Source organism: Pyrus communis, chromosome 4 (assembly GCF_041283825.1).
Source record: "Pyrus communis isolate YQ-2024b chromosome 4, ASM4128382v1, whole genome shotgun sequence".
In the NCBI taxonomy this organism is placed as follows: domain Eukaryota; kingdom Viridiplantae; phylum Streptophyta; class Magnoliopsida; order Rosales; family Rosaceae; genus Pyrus; species Pyrus communis.
In genome coordinates this window covers 1047799-1072394 of record NC_142568.1, presented here as the reverse complement: position 1 = coordinate 1072394, position 24596 = coordinate 1047799, and the positions used below count along the sequence as shown (strand labels likewise).

Genomic DNA, 24596 nt, shown 5'->3' with positions numbered 1-24596 from the left:
AACAATCCCATTTGGAGTCGGAGAGTATGATTCAAACTCGATGCAAATCTGGAAAAATTAGGAAAGATGAAGCATTGGGTTACTTAAATTCCATGATTCAAACAAGACACTTGCCCTCTATTTGGACTTTCAATTGTTTGCTTGGGGCACTCTCCAAGATGAAACAATATTCTACTGTCGTTTCTACGTGCAAACAGTTGATGGGTTGCGCTCAGTTCCAACCTGATGTCAGTACAATGGCTATTTTTGCAAATTGCTTGTGCCGTCTGAATTGGGGGGACGCGTGTTTCTCTGTTCTAGCAATTACCGTTAAATATGGTCTTCAACCCGATGCTCATTTTATGGCTAGTTTGCTTCACGGGCTCTGTAAGAATAGTTCCCTGGCAGAGGCAATGGCGTTCTTCCAAGAAATAGAAACAAAAGGATACGCATGCGACGAGAGCACTTATGGTACCAAGACGTGGGAAGAAGGAAGGTTTAAGCCAAACCAAGCATGCTACAATCCAATCATCGCTAGCCTTTGTAAAGAAAACCGAATAAATGAGGCCTTGACTCTATTTCGAGATATGATCAGCAAAACTGTTGTACCGGACATTATCAGTTATACCACTTTGATTCATGGGTTAGGCAACATGAGTCAGTGGGATGAAGTGCTCTCTCTGTTTGAAAAAATGACGGATCAAGGAGTCAAGCCTAATGAAATCACTTATGCTACTATGATAAATGGATTATGCAAAGCTCGGAAAACTTCTAAGGCACTCGAGATACTAATAATGATGTGGAAAGATGGAAGGTTGAAGCCCGACCAAGGATGCAACATTCCAATCATCAATAGCCTGTGTAAAGAAAGCCGAATAGATGAGGCCTTGACCCTATTTCGGGATATGACCAGCAAAAGTGTAGCACCAAATACTGTCACTTGTAACACTTTAATTCATAGGTTATGCAGCATGAATCGCTGCGAAGAAGTGCTCTCTCTTTTTGAAGGAATGGTAGATCAAGGAGTCAAGCCTAATGTTGTCACCTACAACACTCTAATTTATGCATTGTGCCAATCGGGGAGGATGGAAAAGGCCAAGAGCTACTTGATTTGCATGCTTAACAGTGGAATTTCACCAGATGTATACACGTATAATGTTGTTATCAGCAGTCTTTGCAAGGAAGAAAGAATTTAAGAAGCGCTTACTTTGTTGGAAAATATGACAACGAAAGGCATAAAGCCTGATGTTGTCAGTTTTACTTCCTTGATTTCTGCATCATGCAAGTCTGGTAACTGGGAGGAAGGTTAGACCCAAAAAAATCATCAGAGATTAGACCCAAAAATCATCAGAGATTAGACCCAAAAAAAAAAAACCATAAAAAATGTAAAGGACGAAATTGCTCAGCAATTTCGTTGCAGAAGCCATGCGCGTTCAGACGGAATAAAAGAACGACGACTGAGAAAAATCATCAGAGATTAGTCCCTAAAAAAAAAAAAAACCATAAAAAATGTAAAGGACGAAATTGCTCAGCAATTTCGTTGCAGAAGCCATGCGCGTTCAGACGGAATAAAAGGTAAAAGATGTGTGCGAAACGAACATTCACAAAAGTAAAGGATGTGGGCTCCTTTACGCGTTTTACGTACAAAGTTGCGAATATTTTAAGTTTGTTGACGACAATTTTCAATAAAGTCGACAAGGGGGCACACCGAATGGGGCCTCCCGTCAAGTGCTTTACCTTTACATACAAAATTGCGAATTTTTTCAGTCAGTTAATGAACAATTTCTTGTGAGAAATTTCCGAACAATTTCTTTTGAGAAATTTCCGAACAATTTCTTTTGAGAAATTTCCAAACAATTTCTATTGGGCATTTTTTTCTAATTCCAAGAAAAAATAAAAATCAAATGAATTTCAGGCTATAAAATCATGGAGAGATGACGATTGAGAATCCTCATATTTAGGATTATAGCTTACCTTCTATTGCGCTCAATGCTATTAATTTCGATTGTATTGATAATGGTTGTACTAGAGGTTTTTATTTTTAACAAATATCTTTTTTTTCATAAAAAAATTCATGGAGGGTTAAAAATATAGTTCTTCACTATTAGAGATTGTCTAAAATTTGGAATTGTCTTTTTCGATCATACGTGACAAATCAACCTATTCAGTTATTAATAGGTAACTATTAAAAGTCCAAGACCTATTTAGCTTGATTTTATCATTACACAATCATTACCACTAGCAAGCAATTTAATCTCAACAAGGACTAACCTACACAAACAATTCACCATAGCATCCAGGTGGCGCAATTATTAGTGCATCAATAGTTTAGAACTAGAATTTGTATCTGTGCATTGCTGCAGGATTGAAAGTTATATAAAAGATCATAGAACTGCAATTTTCATTAATAATATTTGAGTCAAAAATTGATCTCCGAGCGCTAATGCAACCAATACAATTTATTCACAACTTCTAAATTAAGTTTTTAATCCCGAGGTTTTTCATTGTACAAATATGCATCATAAAACAATACTAAACGCAATAGACTAGAAAATTTTGAGCCCGAAGGCTTTGAGATATAATTCACTGCCCTTTTGCAAAATTTGTTTTCATTTTGCACATACAAAACGGACGAAAAATGCGTTTGGCAAACTATTTTGTGAAAATAAACTCAGAAAACAAAAAACTCATAAAATAATTTTAGCCAAAGTTCTATAAAATATGAAGTTGATGTTTTCTTTGTTTTTCAAGAATAGATTCCAAAATAATAGAAAATAAAGATATATATAAAAATGTTTGAGTTTTAATAATAAAAAAAATGCTATAACTACCTCCACCGTCTCACCGTTGAGGCCACCACCATTACAACTATAACCACCACCACCACCTCTCACCACCATCACCGCATTCTTCAACCCATTACCCTCACCATGGCCTCCACCACCTCCACAATCTCTGCCACCATCATTCCCGCCACCTCTCAACCACCATTTTCACAACCATTGTTAACACAACCAATGGCGGAGCTAGAAATTTTTAACCGGGTGGGCTAGCTTAAAAATTTACATATATAAACAAAGAAACTTGATATCGTATTTTTCACATTACCAGCTAGCTTCATAAAATTTTCACAAGGTGAGCCAAGAATTTTCGTTATTAAACAAATACAGGTGAAAATTCAAACAAGTCCAAAATTGTACATGTACAAGAAGCGATGAGAAAAAAATAATGTAAGAAAAAGAGATTGTTTGTAAAATGTATTATATAATTAAACCGAACGAATTCGGATTAGAGACTAAATATATGGTGGACTGCATTAAAAAATTAATGAAAATTACATGCAAAATTTTATTTTTCACCAAAAGCTACCTGGGGCTATAGCCCGAGGTAGCCTTTAATGTGGCTCCACCACTAAACACAACCATGATTTTTCACCATCGTAGGCATCGCCACCACCACCACTATGCCACCATTGCCCTATACTTCGTTGTTGTCACCACCTAAATCCCACCATTACTAACACCTCTATTGTCGTTTGTCACCACTCACAACTACTACCAGTACCACCACTCTAACCATTGCTTCGTCTTGTCTCAACTACTATCCGTCACTATTACTACCAAAGATGAATTTATATATATGCATACATATATAAATATATATATATATATATATATATATATATATATATATTGCATTAAAGATGTTGGTCGTAGCGCATTTTCAATGTTTTCATTCTATTACATTATCTTCAAATTAAACTACCAAACACATTTTCACATTTTGAAAGTGCAAAATTCTATTTGTCATTATCCTTTTACCCAATTCTTCAAAAATCATTTGGTAATAATGTTACATGTGTCACAAATAGAGTGTAAGGAGTAAAATGAAATTTTATGTAAGGCACAACTCATTCAGTGTGTAGATGTTGATGATGAAGTTGTTTGCTCTTTGAATTATGTGCTTCAGTCAGCAACGTTCTCCTACAACAATCCGCTGAAAACAAGAAACAATGAACTCATGGAGCAAACTCAAAATTAGTCACAGCAAGGTGAACTTATTTGCGGTATTCTAGAAGTGAACTCGTTTGCAGCGAGTCCCGCCTTTAAAATAATTGAACGCGGTTTTGGTAAAAACATTTTTGAAACCAATACTTAGTAAAAATGCAAGTGAGTCATAGAAAAACATTTTATTGTTTCGTGCAAAAAGCACATAATTATCTTCTTGCAAGAAATATTTTAAATGCTTTTAGAATATAAAAATATTTTCTCTAAAAAATTATTTTTAAAGCAGTTTCAAACAAAGCCCTACATTAATCAAGATATTGATTTTTTAAATACTTCTTTGGTTATGGTTCTAGGATTTGGCTTTGCTTATTGGGGGATTCTACAATGTTATTTTTTGGTTCAGTACTTAAGGGGTTGAGAATGTGAAACAAAAATTATGGTTTTAGAATGAAACAAAAAAAATTAGTGATTGGATAAGTACGTAGCAAAAGTGTTGTACCGAATGTTTTCAGTTATACCTCATTGATTCATGGGTTATGCAACATGAGACGCTGGGAAGAAGTGCTCTGTCTGTTAGAAGGAATGGTGGATGAAGGAGTCAGGCCAGATGTTGTCACCTATGGCACTCTAATTTATGCATTGTGCCAATCGGGAAGGTTTGAAAAGGCCAAGAGCTTCTTGATTTGCATGCCTAACAGTGGAATTTCACCCGATGTATACACATATAATGTTCTTATCGGCCGTCAAGGAAGAAAGAATTCAAGAAGCGCTTACTCGGCTTGAAAAATGTCAACGAATGGCCTAAAGCCTGATGTTGTCACTTTTAATTCCTTGATTTCTGCTTCGTGCAAGTCTGGTAACTGGGAGGAAGGTGTGAGGTTATTTAAAACCATGATTGGTTATGGATGCTTTATGCAAGGAAGGGAAGACTGCAGAGGCGATGAATCTGGTGGACGAAATGATTTGTAGAGAGGAAAAGCCTGATGTTGTGACTTACAACTCCTTAATTAATGGATTGTGCCGTACCAACCAATGGAGAGAAAATGGATTGTGCCGTACCAACCAATGGAGAGAAGCCACAGGGTTGTTTGACAAAATGTTATGCCATGGAATCTTACCTAATTGCATAACTTTGAAGATACTTTCTGGTGCTCTCTGCAATGGAGGGATGACTGATGAGGTTCACAAATAATTTAAGGCGAGAATGGATGGAGCTTTGAAGATTTTTCCTAATGCTTCATGTGCAGAATAATACGCTACCTGGTTTGAAATTTATATTAAAGAAGAGTGGTCATATATTATTAAATAGATTTCGGTGTGATGGGTTAATTCACTGGTTATGTTTTTCTTGTTTCTGTTACGTGCTCTTGTGCTACAATGGAAACTCTTTTTCGTATAAGCTTAAACTCGTTCAGTTTTCAAATGCTCTGTAGCTAAGGATTAAATGTTGGCCCCTCCGTAGTAATCTAAAATTTTCTCATCCAAACGCAGTGTTGGGGTATGTTTGGGTAAGGAACTTCCAAATTCCAAGGAACTAAAGCATAGTGATGAAGAAATAGACTATAAAAGAATTAGACAGGAGAAATGAGAAATGCACCACATGACCATTACAAAAAACAGACCGACTGGATACCGCATAATACAGCGATGATTGTTGAGCTGGTCCTCCCTCCCTCCCTCATCTAAGAATGCGCTTTCATTAGTCCAGAAGCTAACTTCATGTCCACCTTTGCAAGAAGAAAATCAAAGTCATTACTAGCTTGCCAGGGTCCGGGAAACACAAGGGAGAGATGAGCGTTGAAGAATGTGAAGTTCCACGTCGGAAACCTGACCGAGTTAAATACAGTTTATACAAGAAAAGCTTTTGTGAAACAGATATAAAAAAGGAAGGGTCGAGAACTTCTGGAACCAGACCAACGCGTTGACATCGTATAGAAACAGACAGACGCGTGGCTCGTGAACAGTGCTGGAGCAATGAAGGACGAAATAATGAAGTTGATCAATACATTCTCGATGGATAACGCCTTACCTTGAAGAAACTGCTCTCTGCTGTGTATGTATGAATGTCTGCAGTGTCGTGGGAATTGTAAAGGTTAGAAATTTGTTTAATGCACTCCGATTTGTACTTTGTTCAATTAGGTATGGTTATTGACTGATCTATCGAGCTTGAAATCAAGTCAATAAGGACCATGAATTCCCAACTCTAAATTTTTATGTAACTATTGTGTTTAAATTGAATAATTTTCTTTATCCCTCAATAACGTTTTGGCAATATGAGTGTGAAATCAAGCCGTTTTGATAGGTATTGTGACTTCTACCTTCCACTTAAAGCTCCTATTGGCCGGGCTTATCTGACCTAGGTTCGTGTCAGAAGAAGTTAGTTTTGTTCTTGCTGTCCTTTATTCTACAAGTCTAAAGAAATAAGTACTCCGAGAGACCATGCTTACAATGTGAACTTTTTGTAACTCTGGCATTCCACCTTCCTTTAGTATGATTCTGTGTATGACTTTGCTTGTAATGAGCAATACATGCGTGTACCGGTGTGTCTTTTTGCATGTGTGAAAAGAGGAGGATTAGCATTACTGTAGTTGATGTATAAGTGACATCCTTTTTGTTCAAGGGATTCGACCAGCTGATAAAATTATAGAACTGACCTGGACCTTGATCTCCTGCGGAGTCCTGAGTAAGCGGCGTCAGGTTAGTATGGTTCTCCTCCCCACTCTGATTCAGAAGCGTCTTCTTTAGCCCATTATTGTTTTTAGTGTATATTGATGTAGTACGAAAAAGCACTTCGTTATTCTTTTGATCTTGCATCCTTGCGTGCTTCAAATGTAAAGATGTGGATGGTGCGGTGCGTATTTGCAAATTAATGCCAAAACTAATTTGATGATTTAGTTTGTGTTTGGCTTTCAGAGATTGACACACACACACACACACACATATATATATAGTTTTATCACTCCAAATGGTCTGGGATATCCGGATTGAGCTTTTAGCCCAATATATGTGTCGCCACACGACTAGGTTTCTCCCCTAGATTTAACGCCACTAGTGCTGTCGAATACATCTTTTTGTAATTGTATCTTTTCTTGCTACTTATATCCATGTGAGGTACTGTCCTTTGCATCAGAGTAATGTAGTTCTGTTCTTGCTAAGGCGGTCAAATTATACTTTGATTTTAAGGTAATCGATAATGAAGCTGAGCAGCTTAAGAGAAGGGATTTCTGTTGTATAGTTCTTTCAAACTGCATCGATGACTTGTGCTTTCGGTAATCTCTGTTGTTTCTCCATAACAGTAATCCATTTGTCTGCTCTTATTGCTATGTCGATTGCTTTATGAACTGGCACGGCCTATTGATTCAAGTCTGTTGATTTTACGAGGTATTATAGGCCTCTGCTGTGTTTATATATATTGGAACTCTCAGATATTAGTGAGATTTGTTAGTCATGCATATGCATCTAACTTTTGTCTGCAAATCTATCACGTACTACTTTATCTGCCTGTGCAACTCCACCACCGTCGTCTCCATCGCATCATCTGCTTCTGTCAAGGAAACCGAGATTCATACGCAGTCCTAGTCCTAGGCGTTTTAGCTTCTCTATATGTACTTGGATTTCCTTTTGATTAGGAATCCTTCGCTGCATTAATAGTGTCACAACTGATTCAGTATGCGTGTTTAGACGTTGATGATGAAGTTGTTTGCTCTTTTAATTATGTGCTTCAGCCAGCAACGTTCTCCTAGAACAATCTGCTGAAAACAAGAAACAATGAACTCATGGAGCAAACTCAAAATTAGTCACAACAAGGTGAACTCATTTGAGGAATTCTAGAAGCGAACTCTTTTGTGGCAAGTCCAGCTTTTAAAATAATTGAAAGCGATTTTGGGGAAAATGTTTTTGGAACCAATACTTAGTAAAAATGCAGTCTTGAAAAACATTTTATTGCTTCGTGCAAAGAACACATAATTGTCTTCTTGCAAGAAATACTTTAAGCACTTTTAAAATCTAAAAATATTTTCTCTAAAAAGTCATTTTCAAACTCTACATTGATCAAGATATTGGTTTTTTAAAACTTCTTTTTGGCTTTTGCTTATTGGAGGATTGTACAATGATATTTTTTGGTTGACTACTTTTGGGGTTTATAATGTGAAACAAAAATTATAGTTTAAGAATGAAACAAAAAATTTAGTGATAGGACAAGTGCGCATTAACTTTGTGGTTTTGTTTAAAAAATTTGATCCCTTAACATTATCTTAAGTCGTTAGTTTGACTCAACAAAGTCATTAAAAAGTAACTTACATATATAAGTACTCAAAAATGCCTAATAGAAGAAGGGCAATTTAGGTATTATGAAAGTTTCACTTTTTTTGCCATCGCATTCCATTTATGCTAGTCCTTTTGTCATATGCTTATGATAGCATTAGTAAGTTAAATGTTAGATTAACTCCCGACGAGATTCAAACTTGGCACAACACATTTTCATTACTGTGACAAATGGTCACTTACTCATGCGCGTGAGGTAGTTTTATTTTGTATTTTTATTGTTTTTTTCTTTTTAATTAAGTTGTATTCCTCAAAAATAATAATAATAATAATAATAATAATAATAGAGCGGTATGTAAGAAGTTTTTAAAAACTTCACATTTTTAGTCTTATATAGATTATAACACTCCGTAAATACATGTTGCATATTTTATGTCATGAGCATAAAGGTGTTGTTTTTAAGAATACTGAATTAGGGTTTGAAACAAGAACCAATTGAAGTCAGTTTCTTTTCAATTGCAGCTTGATTCCAGAGAAGGATTGAAATTCATGGGATTTCATGAACTGGGCTGAATCTGTGGAAGATGAAGATAAAGGTGATAACCACGAGACTTCCTAACTCAACAGGTAATCCTTCATTCATTTTTACCTTTCTGCACAAAAAAGATGGATTTCATTCCGCTGCTGGCAATGCTAGTGCTACTAGTACAGATAGATTTAATCAAACCCATTCGGAATCGGACAATTTGATTCAAACTCGATGCAAATCTGGAAAGATTAGGAAAGATGAAGCATTCGGTTACTTCGATTCCATGATTCAAACCAAACCCTTGCCCTCTATTTGGACTTTCAATTGTTTGTTTGGGGCACTCTCCAAGATGAAGGAGTATTCTGCTGTGGTTTCTATGTGTAAACAGTTGATGGGTTGCGCTCAATTCCGACCTGATGTCTGTACAATGAATATTGTTCTGAATTGCTTGTGCCGTCTGAACCGGGTGGACTTGGGTTTCTCTGTTTTAGCAACTACCCTTAAATATGGTCTTCAACCCGATGCTCATTCTATAAATACTTTACTTCACGGGCTTTGCAAGTACAGTTCCTGGGCTGAGGCAATGGAGCTGTTCAAGTTAATACAAGAGAAGGGATACACATGCAATGAAATCACTTATGCTACCATGATCAAAGGACTATGCAAGGCTGGGAAAACTTCTAAGGCACTTGAGATACTTATGAATATGTTGGAAGATGGAAGGTTCAAGCCCAAACAAGACTGCTACAATCCCATCATAAATAGCCTGTGTAAGGAAAGACAAGTAGATGAGGCCTTGACCCTATTTCGAGATATGATCAGCAAAAATGTTGTACCGGATATTATCACTTATAACACTTTGATTCATGGGTTATGCAACATGAGTCGCTGGGAAGAAGTGCTCTCTCTTTTTGAAGAAATGGTAGATCAAGGAGTCAGGCCAGATGTTGTCACGTATAACACTCTAATTTATGCATTGTGCCAATCAGGGAGGTTGGAAAAAGCCAAGAGCTTCTTGATTTGCATGCTTAACAGTGGAATTTCACCCAATGTATACACATATAATGTTCTTATCAGCGGTCTTTGCAAGGAAGAAAGAATTCAAGAAGCACTTACTCTGTTGGAAAATATGACAACGAAAGGCATAAAGCCTGATGTTGTCACTTTTACTTCCTTGATTTCTGCATCATGCAAGTCTGGTAACTGGGAGGAAGGTGTGAGGTTCTTCAAAACCATGATTGGTTATGGAGCCTTGCCTAATATTGTTACATACAATGTTGTTCTGAATGCTTTATGCAAGAAAGGGAAGACAGCGGAGGCACTGAATCTTGTGGAAGAAATGATCAGTAGCGGGGAAAAGCCTGATGTTGTGACTTACAGCTCCTTAATTAATGGATTGTGCCGGACCAGCCAATTGAGAGAATCTACAAGGGTGTTTAATAGAATGCTAGATGAAGGTATTGCCCCAAATGTTATCACTTACAACAGTTTAATCCATGGCGTGTGCCGTACAGCTCAATGGGAAGAAGCCACAAGGTTGTTTGATGATATGGTAGGCCGGGGACTCTTGCCTAATACCGTTACTTTGGTAATACTTTTGGATGCTATCCGCAAAGGTGGGATGACAGAAGAGACTCACAAAATATTTGAGGCAACAATTGAATACGGTATGAAACTCAGCACAATAACTTGCAGTATGCTGGTTAGTGAATATTGTTTGCATGGCAGAATGGATAAGGCGAAGGTGGTCTTGAACTTAATGGTGATTATGGGTTATGCGCCTGATATTGCTTCCTATAAAACCTTGGTCAACGGCTATATAAGCGTTGACAGAATCAGTGAAGTTTTGAGGCTTGTTAAAGAAATGATCCAAATAGGATTGATGCCTGATCTGGAAATGCAACAAACTTTGGGGCGTTTTCGCCGTAAAAGCCACATTGGATTAGCAGGATAATGCTCAAATTGTCCAACATATATATAGTTGTATCCTAATTGTTGGCATTGTTGATGTTCCTTAAACACAACCAGCTAGATGATGTTTTATACTGTCTAGCAAGATGAGTTTTGTAATTCATTTCTCTTAGTGTTTGTCCTGGCTTGGGAGCCCGACAATTTTTCCCATGGTGGGTTTTGCCTCGTTAAATCCTACATTATGTGCACATTTTATTTATTGTTCTAACTTCTAGTGACCACGCAATATTGTTAGTTGTGGTAAACTTTGGAATGGATGAAGATCAGTGCTCGTGGCGGCACATCGGAGAGAACCATTGAAGCTACGGGGCTTGTATAAAGAAGTGATCGAAAAAGTATTGATACCTGAACTCGAAATTCAACGTGGACGTTTTGTTTTAGAAGGCAATTTTTTTTGCAGAATATTTCTCCTTGTGAGTGTGGCTTGCGTGATGAACTAGGTATATGTTGCGTGAGTTTTCGGATGTCACTAACGAACAACTACATGATATCGGTGATTGATATTTACAACTGAACTAGTTAAACCTTTACACTATGATGATGAATTTTTAAATTTATATATAAAGCCAACGGAAAAGCAAATGGAAAGGTGAATAGTGATTTTGGTGTCACCAAATTTGAACAAAAAAATTTGAACAAAAATGCCCTCAAGACAAAAAACTTCAAGGGCATCCCAAAATAATATATCAAATAAAGTAGGGGCATTTTCGTCATTTTAACATTATTTTTTAAATTAATTAATTTTTTTTGGTTTTTTTTAATTAGTTCCTCACAATAGTCTAGCAATAATATGATTCAATTTCTCTATTTTTAAACACATTCAAAACATCTTAAGAGACGTATAATGCTGGTTATAAAAAATTTCATTCACACGCGGATAATAATGTGATTAAATTAGTTGTCAAATGATGTTTTATTAACAAACGATATTATCTACACTAAGGGGGAGGGGGTGGGCATAACCTTACAATGGACTAGCAATAATGTGATTCAATTAACTGTTTATAAAATATTATTTTCTCTATTTTTAAACACGTTCAAAACATCTTTAAAGGCGTGTAATGCTAGTTATAAAAAAAATTCTTTCGCATGCGGATAATAATGTGATTAAATTAGTTGTCAAATGATTGTTTTTTTCTTCTAACAAACGATATTATCTACACTAAGGGGGATGGCGGTGGGCTTAGCCTCATAATGGTTGAATCACATTACTGCTAACCTATTGGGAGGTACTAATTTAAAAAAAATACACAAAATTAATTATTAAAAAATACACTGTTAAAATGATGAAAATGCCTCTGCCTTATTGGATGCATTATTTTGGGATGCCTTTAAAGTTTTTTTTTGTCTTAAGGGCATTTTTGTCCAAATTTAGAATTTTAAATGACGGGGTTACAATTTACAATAATTAAAATTCTGTTATTTGGAATTTGGCACCCAATCATCCCAATTCGTGAAAATTGGTACGCCCTAGATTTCCTCCACATGAATTTGCGACTCTCGTCATAGTTGTAACGAGAAAATATGCCCGCGCGTTGCCGCGGGACTTAAATATATTAGGCGCAATAGGCATGAATAGTTTCTATACAAAGCAACTAAAAAGACATAGCACCTAAGAATCATTAAACAATTGGGACATCTTACTCATATGTGAGTCTCAATCCCTAGTGAACAAAAGTACTATTTCTTCTTCAAATTGGATCGAAATCATTGATCAAGCAATTAAACATTCCTACTGGCAAATAATTGACCCAAGAGTTGAGCAGATATATAGTGACTGGAAAAATACAAAGTGAGCACCAATGATACCGCACCAGTACAAAGAGCATCACTCATCAGCTAATCTAGCTTGAAATGATAGGGAAAGAACCGTGACTAAGATCTTTAATCACTGAGACAGCCCAAATGAATAGAGAAAAACACAATTAATAAACACGGGGACAAAGAACCTGAGAAGCAGAAACAAACTTCTATGCACAAAAAATTTGTGCAAGTAAACAAACATCCAGTTGTCCTGAGACTTTAATGATCTATGTTTAATAATATAACTTAAACCCAACCATGAATTTACAAAAAAATTAGGTAGAATTATTAACATAACTCAGAAAAAAAAAGACTCAACTTTGCAATTAAATTTCTTACATAACTTAAACCCGACAAATTTAACTAATTAGATTCATCCACAAAATAGATTTTAACATAACCTCAAAGAGTTTCTTCTAACCAAGTAAACCATTACTCAACAAAAAACATGTAGACAAAGCTCTTATCAAAATCATAATATTGTAATGAACAGGAACTTCGCTACACACTATTCCAAAACGAAGGAAAAATCTACTTTGTAACTTAACTTAATATACGAAACCACCAATTTAGTCACCTAAAATTCATAACCAACAGAGAAAACAACTCCAAATCCTCAGGTTTACACATGTATGAGCCAAAGGTCAAGTTTTTACAAAATACTCATCCCACAATATGAAAAAGCAGATCGAAAAATTTAATTTTTGAACAGAAATAAGCCAAAGGTTCAATTTTTACAGACACGGATCATTTTATACACAATAAGCATACATAAAAACATAAAACTTGACAAATTTTCAGTAACTTATCAACCAATACAAAGAACTTAGTGAATCCTGATGAATGAAAAATAATTCATAATTGTTTTTACATTTTTATTATATTCTAAGTTTTCCACGGAGCCAAATTAAACCAACATGCTTAAAAGAAAAAATTGATACCTATAAGGCTGGAGACTGCTTTCAAGGCCTTTTTATTTTCTCTGTCGTTATGTAAATCCAATTTCACTACCACCTTCTGCAGAAAGAAAACAATTTTCAATTAACAAATTGTTTTGGGAGAGAAATGGAAATTCATTAATACAAATACCAATACCGAATTCTGGGATTTTAGGGTTCTGTTACCCTTGCAACTGAAAGCCTAAAAATCCCAGAAAAATGCCAAGAAGCTTAAGCAGAAAAAATCATATTTTCAACAACCAAAACCCAACATCGATTTAATCATAAACGAAAGAAGAAATTAAAATCTAAACAGAGTCACAAATTAACGAATTGAAAACCCACAAAAAAAAAACATAAAATAAAAATAGGCAACTGACCTTAAAACAAAGAATAAATACACAGAACAGAGAAGAATACCCAAAATGAGAGAAAATGAAACAAATATATAGAGAGACAACCATCCCCAAAAACCTGACCTAACTGTACTAAGATATATGGCCAATTAATTGTTCAACCGGTAATGGATTGCTGGATATTCTTAGCTGCCCTTGTAGTTCTTGTTTGTCATATTCGAACACAACTTAGGAAAAATAAACATAAACACAAAGAGGGAAGAAAATATAAGACAATTACCTATTTAGTGAGTTCTTGGACCTATTTAAAGAGTCACTGGAATGAAATGAAGCCAACTCTGCAACAGAGAAACAAACTAAAAGTCAAAATCCAGAAATTCAAGTTTAACTCAAATCAAATATAATAACCAATTAAGTGAAACTTTGCTTGCTATATATGGATATGCATGCTATAAGAAACCATTCATTTGTAGATCATATTGCATCATCAGTATTATACTCATTGTTTCATGTAATTAGCCTACTCCATGGGGAAAACACAGAAAAGGGAAAGTAGAAAAGTAGAAGACATAATACTTGAGTATTTGGCAGAAATAGTTAGTTTTTGAAAAAAATTGCTAAACTGTGTTACAAATTCAATCGTAAGAGTTGTTAAAATTCACTTTCATCTGTACAATTCAAACTTCCACACATGTATTCGTACACTTTACCAATTGTCACACACTGCTAATTGCCAATATAGCAAGATAATGAATTCCGTTAACGAAAAAAAGGATATGCAACTTAACTTACCATACCAAAGAAGCTCCATAAGAGTTCAAAAATAATACTCACTTAAAACAATGAGTACATTCTAATCCAACAAATACTAAAACAGAATAGTGCCAGCATAATGACTTGGCACGTTAACCTTTAGGACATGTAAAATATCATATAATTTCCAATAGGTCACTATAGATTTTAGGGGCTCATAAACAATTAGCCTAATCTTTTTCTTTCATCTTGGCCTATAAATATTAAAATGCAACCAAATCTTCAACGTCAAAAATGAGAAGATGACTTTGATTTCTTTATAAGAAAAGTCAATAACCTTCCAATTGGCCGATGCTTATCCAATAATCCAAATATATTCGTACTGAATTATGATATGACATCGTAAGTTTCAAGCATTTAAATTAAATTTGTAGTAAAAAGCGTAGGCAAATGAAGAATAATGTTCTCTTCCATATCTCAACCTTATGCTTGCAATGTATCCTTTGCTTCTTTTTTGTCTTCAGCATCTACAGTTCTTTAAGGCAGGTTTTGCAACGTCTGCATTCACCTATATAGGGTTTAAAATTTTTCAGTCAGAGAGTAAGGAGAACCAAAATGAAATGCTCCAAGGAGTAAACCCCAGCAAGCAATAGAGTATATTTTGAATGCAAAATGGCAATTAGGAGTCATAAGTACCTTAAAAAAATACTTCTAAAGCGCAAACAGTCCCATATAAGGGTAAGAAAATTAATAGAGCAGAGAACAAAGTACTCACTATAAAACATTTTAGTTCTTTAAGAAAAATAAAGCAGGGTTCAAAAAGGATAATGAAGCATACCAGTAGGTTCCCAATATCAGATAATGATTTTTTTCTTGGCCCAAGATTGTAATTTGATTCTGCCGGCTTCTGAACTAAAGCATTCTGAAGTAGCATTGCACCTTAGGAAGCCACTGAGCTATCCTTCTCCACTTCAATTGTATCTGAGCAGTTCAAAATGCCATCAGCCGTCTCTGATTGTGACAACTCATTCAACTTAATTTGGTTATCATTTATAGCCTAAATCAAACTACAACTTTATCCCGTGAAATCAAGGAAAACTACCTGTGTCCGATTTCATGTCAACACCTCAATTTATATCGCATCCAATTAAACTACTACAACAACATACTGACAAAGTGAACATGGAAATTCATATACCATTTGACAATACCAAATCAAGCAATTTCTAAAGACCAGAAATAGATCCTACAAAGCAGAAACCCTATCTGATATGCATTAAAGCGATTAACAAATTCTCGGTGAATCATCATAAAAGTAACCCAATTTCTCAATTCCAAAAACAGGAAAGATTAAGAAAGGGTTCAGAGTTCTCACCATAACCAAAATAATCATATTGTTTCAGTTTGAACTCGGGTCAATTTCCGTCATCTGCATTAACAAAAACAATAACTTATGTCAGTGCATTCCACTATAAATCAATTCCTAAAATCAACTGCATATCACAAAGTTACCCAAAAGACACAAAATACCTGAAAATTACTATATTAGCACTTCCTCCACCCCAAAATCAGAAATCTAGAAAATAGAACTTGATAACATTGTACGTAGAAAGCAAGGTATCAATAATTTAGGTGGTTTCCCAGGACAATAATGAGCTTGCAGAGATCATATTCATACATGGATGCACAAACACACAGAGACACTACAGAGACTATTTGATGAAAAAAAAAAAATAGAGATGCTCAGAGACTCAACACACACTATTCATAGATCCATGACTTAGAAATTCTCAGATCTGGTTGAAATTAATAAAATAAAATAAAAATTAAGGGATGTGAAAATATACCTCTTATAGTCTGGGCTCTGTTACCCTGATTCCTTCACTGGCTTGAGGCAAACCTGAGGAGATCGGCGATTAAAGGATAAGAAAACTGGCGGCCACGTTTTAGTTTTTTGATAGAGAGAGTTCAAGAGAAAAAAGAAGAAGGGGATACCCCTTCCCTTCTGAGATCGTCTATAACATCTGAATTACTTAACACCCATACACTATATTTACACAACTACACTAATCAATACTCATAACACATCAATGGTCCAACAATTATGGAGCTCGAAATTTCTATGAGGGCCAATCAAATCATAAATTAAAATGAAAACATGTAAGTAATTAAGAATTATTACTTGCTCAGTCAGCTTCTTCTTGTCACTTCAAGGATTATTCAATTCAACCTGATTCGATCAAACTGCATCACCCAACAAAACAAACAAAAAATAAATTAAAAAAGAAAATCAGGGGAGCTAAATAAATATACACTGACCTACTTTTTGGCTAGAAAACCCAAAAAGAGCAATTAAACAGCAGTGCATAATGACGGAATTTCTATGAAAAAAAATATGAATGAGTTTTCAATTAATAATTGAGCCCGAAATAAAGAAGGCCTTTCTCACCTTGATGCAGGGCAGATAACAAAAACATTATGTATGGATTAATGTATAATATTTGAGATCCTATCTGTTTTTTATTGACTGATGCTTCAACACCAGTCAGCTAATTCATATCACACATCCATACATACCTGAGAACGCTTATTCCCACCACCATAACGTTGTTGCTTTAGTATGTTTTTTCACTGAGAAGAAAAGGAAAGAGCATCATGAAAAATTTAGTTCCAATATACCTGAGAACAATTCACATGTTATTACCTTAAACAGGAGTTAAAATTACTCACCCTTTTTTTTTTTTTTCATCACACCAAGACAAAACTAAAGGAAGACTTCTAATCCTATAAATTAGCAAATACTCTACTATCCTAAATTCCTAATCCCACGTGACTTCGCTGCCCCACACCTTTGTCCCATGTCTCCCATTAACTAAAAACACTCCCAAATCACATCAGCCAGCCATACAACAAAGCCACTGGCCACATCAAATATTAGGCACGATTTAGGTAACCAAATTCAACGAATAGAGTTCGGATAACGAAATGCAAAGAACACGATCATAATTGTAAAATTCAAGAACATGATTCAGAGGATTTGAACTATATTGTGTTGAAAACTTACCGAAGAGCGACGATTCCAGGTCGGTAGCGGTTAGGCTTCTTGACTCCTCCAGTTGTGGGTGCTGATTTTATTGAAGCCTCAAAATTAAAACAATTAGCAACTTAGATCCAATAATCTGATTGTTTCTCGGAAAAAATAGCTTGCAATTATTGACCCAACACAGATTTTGCAGCATTAATTAAGAGAATTATAGTTTTATTTACTTGTGACTAAATCTTTCTTGTTTTGTGGTAATTTGTATAGCAGACAGCCAAACAATATATATAATTATTTAAACAGATTAAGACTCGTAATCAAATCAAATCGTTTCTGGTGCAGCTGCTGAACAATGAAGAGCCGAAGCGACTCCTGCTTTTGAGTGACAGAAAACTCTGCAATGACTCAAACAGAGAAATTGAACTAATAATAACAAAGAGTTGGGATCACGATACTCACCAAGACCAGATCAAAGAGAACATTCTGATCAGCTTTGATCTCGTTGATGAAGTCCGACAAACTTCTTGATAGTCTAATCGCCGCTCTTGCCGACGTCGGTGCTATCGCCGTCTCAAAGCTCTACATGCTTCTGGCCGTACTCGATGACTTTGGTGACGATGTGGCCTTGAGGATCTTGGACTTGAGGATCTGCTCATCTGGATACATCTGACGCTCCTGCGGGAACGGGAGGAGGGAAAAAATGAAGAAATTTGCGTTTAGGGATCTGGATTTGTCGTTGAATACTGGAACGATACGAAGAAATTTGGGTTTGCAGAGAGTAGCAGAAACTGATAATGGCCTCCCGTCTGCCCTACAATCCCCTCATCATCGATCCCAATCAGTTCCGACAATTAAGATGACAAAAGTATCCTCCAAAGTTTTAATCCGGGCCGTCCGATCCTAACCCTAGATGGGCATTCCCATCATTTGAACACCCAAAGGGCCGGCCTCATCAACAATTGAGGTAAGCCCAGCAAACAGACAGCCCAAAACGAACTAACCTAGCCGCCTTCACCATAGTGGCAATCTTGTAAATAAACTGAAATGTGGTCCAAAACACTGTTCATTTCTACAGTGCAATTTTGCCAGCTTCTTTAGACTAAAGTAATTGGGAAATTACACCTTTTTAGACAGAAATTGAACTTGGAAAGCTTCATCCCCGGTTTCCACGTTTTTTTTTACTTCACATTTTCCTTTTCTCTCGCGGCAAGTTCTCAAACAAGGAAAAATTGCTTTCCCATCCTAAATTTCCAAAATTAATTAAAATTTTGTGCGTTTTTAATTAAAAGTTCTTAGGCAAATGATAAACACACATGGTATCTCTAGCTTGCAAGTGATTCATCTAGTGTGATTATTTGTTGTTTGGCTTCCGACTCTTGTTCACCTTTTCTTTTAGGCTTAATCGGATAAATGGTCATTGTGGTGATAAGATAATTGGAAGATAGTCTCGTGGTAAAAAAAAAAAAATTAAAATTTATACCCTTATAATGAAGTCTATTAGCAAATTTAATCCAAAAATAATCTTTCCATTAACTATCCGTTAGGTAAGGAGTAAAACTGTACTTCCCCTTCTTCCTCCTCCCTCTGCGTTTATTGCTCATTTCATATTAAAAAGTCTTCATTATGACCCAAAAAATAAAATAAAAAAATCTTCGTCAAGAAAACAATTGAATTTCTGATAATCCTTATCAGACGTACCATTGAGAATACAAGTGAATTGTTCATCAATGATAAGAACCCGGTTTGTATAGTGGGTACGAATCGTGCCTCACCATCAAGGTTCGTTAACGTTCTGCAAAATAAGGTTTCATTTTACAAATACAATAACGGTGAAAACGCGTTGACAAACTATTTTGTGAAAATAAACTTAAAAAACAAAAAACTCATAAAATAATGTTTAGCCAAATTCTATAAAACATGAAATTAATGTTTTCTTTGTTTTTCAAAAATAGTTTCTAAAATAAAAAAAAAATAAAAGATACACTATGAAAAAAATTTGAATTTTAATAAAAAATCATGTATGTCACTACCTCCACCGTCTCACCGTTAAGGCCACCACCACCACCACCTCTCACCACCATCATCACATTCTTCAACCCATTACCATCACCTCCACGTACTCTGCCACCATCATTCCCACCACCTCTCAACCACCATTTTCACAAACATTGTTAACACAACCATTATTTGCCACCACCACTATGTAGTCATTGCCATGCACTTCGTTCGTTTGTTTGTTTGTTTTTTTTTTTTTTTTTTTTTTTTTTTTTTTTTTTTTCTGTTATAAAAAAAAACAACAACAACGAAGTATAGGGCAATTGCCACCATTACTTCGTTGTTGTCACCATCTAAATCCCACCAATACAACCACCTTTATTGTTGTTTGTCACCACTACAAGAGAGGATCCTCGCCAGATCCTCTTTGTGAGGATCTCGGGGATCCTACAATCACATCCGTTCATCGTACATCGTAAGGCTAGTTTTCGTCAAATACTGTTTATATTCAATTTTAAATAAAAAAATTTACAATGATTTTTAACCGCATGATGTACATGGATGGATGTGATTTGAGGATCCTTGGGATCCTCATTCCACCATTACTACCAAAGACGAATTTATATATATAGTATCATAGTAGGTTGTCCCATGTGTGAAGCCAAATGGCCACATGCGCTCCACGTCACCCCCACTGTGTTGTTGTTGACCTAAAACCTACCAAGTATAGGTGGCACGCAGACCGATTAATTAATAAGCTAACTATGTCATTCGGTTGTGTGCGGGGCGTGTCAACTCATTGGTCGAGCTCGGCCGAGGAGTAAAATGTGTTGATGTTGCGTTGAGCGCGCTGCTGACTTCTTGATCTTGCGACTGTGGCCGAGGAAGGAACACGTCTCGGCCCTCGGGTTCTAGAGTCTGAAGATAAGGCTGCTAGTTTTGCGAAGTTCAATATCAAATTCGGCTTTCAATATGCTAAATATAGGAACCTAGTAACACCTCACTTCGCCGAGAAGGCTGATGAGGTGACCTCTACCAACAAGGACTCGAAAATCCTTGTCGACCGAGACTTGGATAGGTAATTAGTCGGCCAATAAGCAATTTTGTTTATCCAAACTTAAGGTACTCCTTAATCGGCTGATTCTACGGCTCCAGTGCTGTTTATCCAAATTGAAGATGTCGTCAGTTGCCTTTTCACAGTACTGTTTATCCAAACTGAAGATGTGTCGAGCGGGAAAAAGAAAATAAAAATCTCAAGGTTGTTGAGAGATTTCGCGTAGAGCGAGAGTTTGTGCAAGACGGTTTGTGTGTTGAATTAGATGAGCTTTCCATGTTGCACATCATCTATATGTATAGCAGTGAGGTCTCCTTCATACTCTTTAGCTGCGACCTGCCAATACGTTTTCCAAATTGCACCCGTCTTTCTGTGATACTATCGGAATATTCATGATATACCATCAGTGACCACACCAAATCCTTTTGATCTCCTTGTGAACTTAAATTTCTTGATAGAAATTCAACACGTGTGTCGAGCCCCATAACATAGCCTTCCATTAATATTAAAACAACCAATCCAGCCCTGTTAACTAAATCCACACACTTCAACATGCAAAGCTAATTGCAAGCAGATTGCAATATCACCTCACTTGTCTTTATCACATCACATTATTTTTTACTTCATCATTATCCCATGCATGCATTAAGATCATGCATCCTAACAATTCTGATCAAACCCATGCTGCTCCAATCCGATGACAAGAGTCCCAATCTCATTTGAACTGCACCGCTTGCTTGGATATATAATGCTAGTATAATTTTGTCTTCTAATAATTATTATGATAAAAAATCATAATATTATCCTTTGACAAAATTATCTTCACTTTTCTATTTAACGGTGTGGAGTTATACTCACTCAACGGCCTTGATTGCACGGACCGATAGTGTAAAATCGGATCCAAACATTGCCCTCAGTTTCCTTGAACTTCGACTCACAAGCCGAATGGTTAAGGAAATTAATCGTTTGTAGCCAGCAAAATCACGTTGTATTGCCGAAAAAGAAATTTTGTTCCCCGGATAAAATCACCTCTATTGTGCCAGCGTTGTGGTTTCTCTTTGCTGCCTTCATTCTCTATACAAGGCTTTGCTCCCATTGTTTAAATGGTACCTGGGCATTTACTGATTCATTGGCCATTAGGCCAAATAAAGAGAGGCTATGACGCAGCCATATTATGGTCATGGCCATGAAAGTCAAACCCCATGGAAATCAATTCATAGAACCTGAATATAAAACGACGTTTGACCGAAGTTGAGTTTCCACCGAACGAATGCCACCGAAGGTCATTACTATGTAATCTCAAGCTTTTGGACAAACCATATCCCACCAAAGGCCATTTGGTTGAAAGCCATTTGGTTGTCAACTTCATCCCAAAAACCATCACCGAGGTGAAATGTGAAATCCCTTGTCATGAAACCACATATTGGCATTATGCATCTGAACATGATTTAATTCTTCAAGAAGTCCACAAAACATGCATTCTAACCCTTATGAAGCTCCGTTTCAAATTCCACCGAGTATGCAACTAATATTTGCTTCACCGAGTACAAATGTAACTCGGCGAAAATAAATTGCCAAGCTACTTGTTGATCCTAAAAATTACAAAGCTTACGTGGCGCGTAGGCCAAGTAACTAATGAGCTAACTACGTCTTTCTGTTGATGCGGGGCGTGCCAACTCGTCGGCTGATGAGTAAAATTTATTAATGTTGCGTTGAGCGCGTTGCTGACTTCTTGATCTTGCGACTGCGGCCGAGGAAGGCACACATCTCGGCCTTCGGGTTCTCGAGCCTGAAGACAAGGCTGCTAGTTCTGCGAAGTTCAATATCAAATTCGACTTTCAGGGTGCCGAATGTAGTAACCTGGTAACACCTCACTTCGCCGAGAAGCCTAATGAGATGACCTATGCCAATAAAGATTCGAAAATCCTTCTCGACCGAGACTTGGATAGATAACCAGTCGACCTTGACGCAGTGCTGTTTATCCAAACTGAAGGTGCTTCGCGACTGTCTGATTCTACGGCAACAGTGCTGTTTATCCAAACTGAAGATGTGTCGGTGGAAAAAGAAAATAAAAAATCTCAAGATGTTTGAGAGGTTTTGTGCCGGGCAATTGTGTGTTGAATTGGAGGTCCCTCGAATGTCCTCTGCCGCTTTGTATTTATAGGGACGTGCCTTGATGAATACGCTATGAATTTGTTGTCGTGACTTAGGAGTATCCAATCGGAATAAATAATATTCCTATGAATATTATTCCAAATGAGCAACACACTTTGATAATTGTCATCCCACTATGATAACCATGCAATCATATCAATTTACAAGCACATGGAACTCTTCCATAGCATTTTAAATAACCGTGCAATGTTTAGACCCATATTCACGTCCAAGTGCATGCATTTGGAATTACCATTCCAAATAATCTTCATTAAACTTCCACGTGGTGACCATAAAAAGCTCATTTTTCATGCCGTCTCATCCATGCAAACCATTTGCAAATCAAATGTCGCGATGTGATCCTGATCACCATCATCCACCTACTGCATCATTTCACCTTTATCTAATGCAAGCATTGATTTTAAATGAAATTAATTCATTCGTAATTTGTATTGCCGCATGAGTCGTACAAACATCCCAAACCCGCTTGAACTGTTCCTCCAAGTTGGTAATATGATTTGCCTCATCACTTATCTTTAAACAACCAGCTGGATATAACTAATATTAGGCTTAGATAATCTAATATATATTAAGAGATAATAGTATGATTAAAACCACAATATTATTCCTCAATAGTAATTGAAAATCATCTCAACCACTTTATTATTCAACGGTCTAAAACCCTACTCATCCAACGGCCACGATTGCTTAGGTCGATGATGTAAAATCGGATCCAAACACTACTTCAGAATTTCCTATAGCTCACTAGCTCGCGGTTTGTACCAAACAACAATGGCACAAGAGTCATTCGCCAGCAACAAAATCAACTTTTTCAATTCAAGCCTCATTCTACTCGGCAAAGACTTGTCCGCCGAGCTCAGTGAGAAAAAAATATCTCGACTATGAAAAAAAAAAACCACTTCACTTCATTTGGTAAGTCTTCGACCGCCGAGCTCGGTTGGCACCCTCAATGGAATCACAACATATATATATATATATATATATATATATATATATATATATATATATATCGAAATCCCCTCATTTGTCCTGATCAGCAATCAAACTCAAAGACGAGGCCGATCCTTTCTGACTAATTTTTGAGAAAACTCCATTTTCAAGCAGGCTTTCAGTGGCACGGACTCCAAAGCCAACCTCAATTTTCTTTATTCAGCCAAATCTCCATTGTGGGGATCCCAGCCAAATTGCGAAAACACCACTAGACCACGGGGCCTTGTTGAATTAGGCAAACAGCAAGGCATCAAATATTCTTCTTCGGCGAGGGTTAAAAATGAATAGGCCTCACGCCCAGTTCAGCGACTTCCACTTATTGCATCTACTATCAACAAATAAGCATGGTATTTTCTCGGTCGAGAAGTACACAAGACCAAAAATATTGTCGAGATCGACGAACACCCATCAAGTCACGAACACACATTAAGCTTTTCATTTGTCTTCTTTTTGAGGCAGCGCATCAAAAACCATGACCACTGAGTCATCTCTGGTTTTTTTTTTTTTTTTTTTTTTTTTTTTTTTTTTTCCTATTGAAGATCGGAGCCACAAAACCACTTTGGCTAGACTTTACTGTTGATACGACATGCGTGGGAACATTATCATTTATTCTTGCTGATGATCACCTCAACAACAACAGCGAAATAGATACCGAGTGTCGAGCAGATTGTTGACACACAAATAGGGTTGGCGAAAAACATATGGCCGAGAAAAAACAGCAAAACCATCACCAAATAACAATC

General features: G+C 36.4%; 1 protein-coding gene and 1 long non-coding RNA gene across 4 annotated transcripts; one reads left to right on the top strand and one right to left on the bottom strand.

The window, feature by feature from the left end:
- Positions 1-8654: 8654 nt before the first annotated feature.
- LOC137722251 (uncharacterized) lies at positions 8655-10890 on the top strand. The gene has a single exon (XM_068461221.2). The coding sequence runs from the start codon at positions 8834-8836 to the stop codon at positions 10730-10732; it is 1899 nt and encodes a 632-aa protein (XP_068317322.2). The 5' UTR covers positions 8655-8833; the 3' UTR covers positions 10733-10890.
- Positions 10891-12466: 1576 nt separating this feature from the next.
- Positions 12467-18597, bottom strand: LOC148697257 (uncharacterized). 3 transcript variants are annotated; one of them, XR_015961298.1, is made up of 10 exons: positions 18099-18597; positions 17664-17740; positions 17177-17230; positions 16782-16843; positions 16447-16531; positions 15975-16028; positions 15438-15610; positions 15082-15167; positions 14127-14184; positions 12467-13569 (listed from the first exon to the last, which is right to left on the bottom strand). It is a non-coding gene; the product is annotated as an uncharacterized LOC148697257 (long non-coding RNA). The 3 variants fall into 3 exon arrangements; XR_015961299.1 differs by having other exon boundaries at positions 15438-15580; positions 18099-18596; XR_015961300.1 differs by lacking the exon at positions 15438-15610 and having other exon boundaries at positions 18099-18593.
- Positions 18598-24596: the final 5999 nt, after the last annotated feature.

Bases quoted from the DNA above. Each gene is read 5' to 3' on its own strand.
- LOC137722251 (XM_068461221.2), top strand. From the start codon at position 8,834: ATGAAGATAAAGGTGATAACCACGAGACTTCCTAACTCAACAGGTAAT.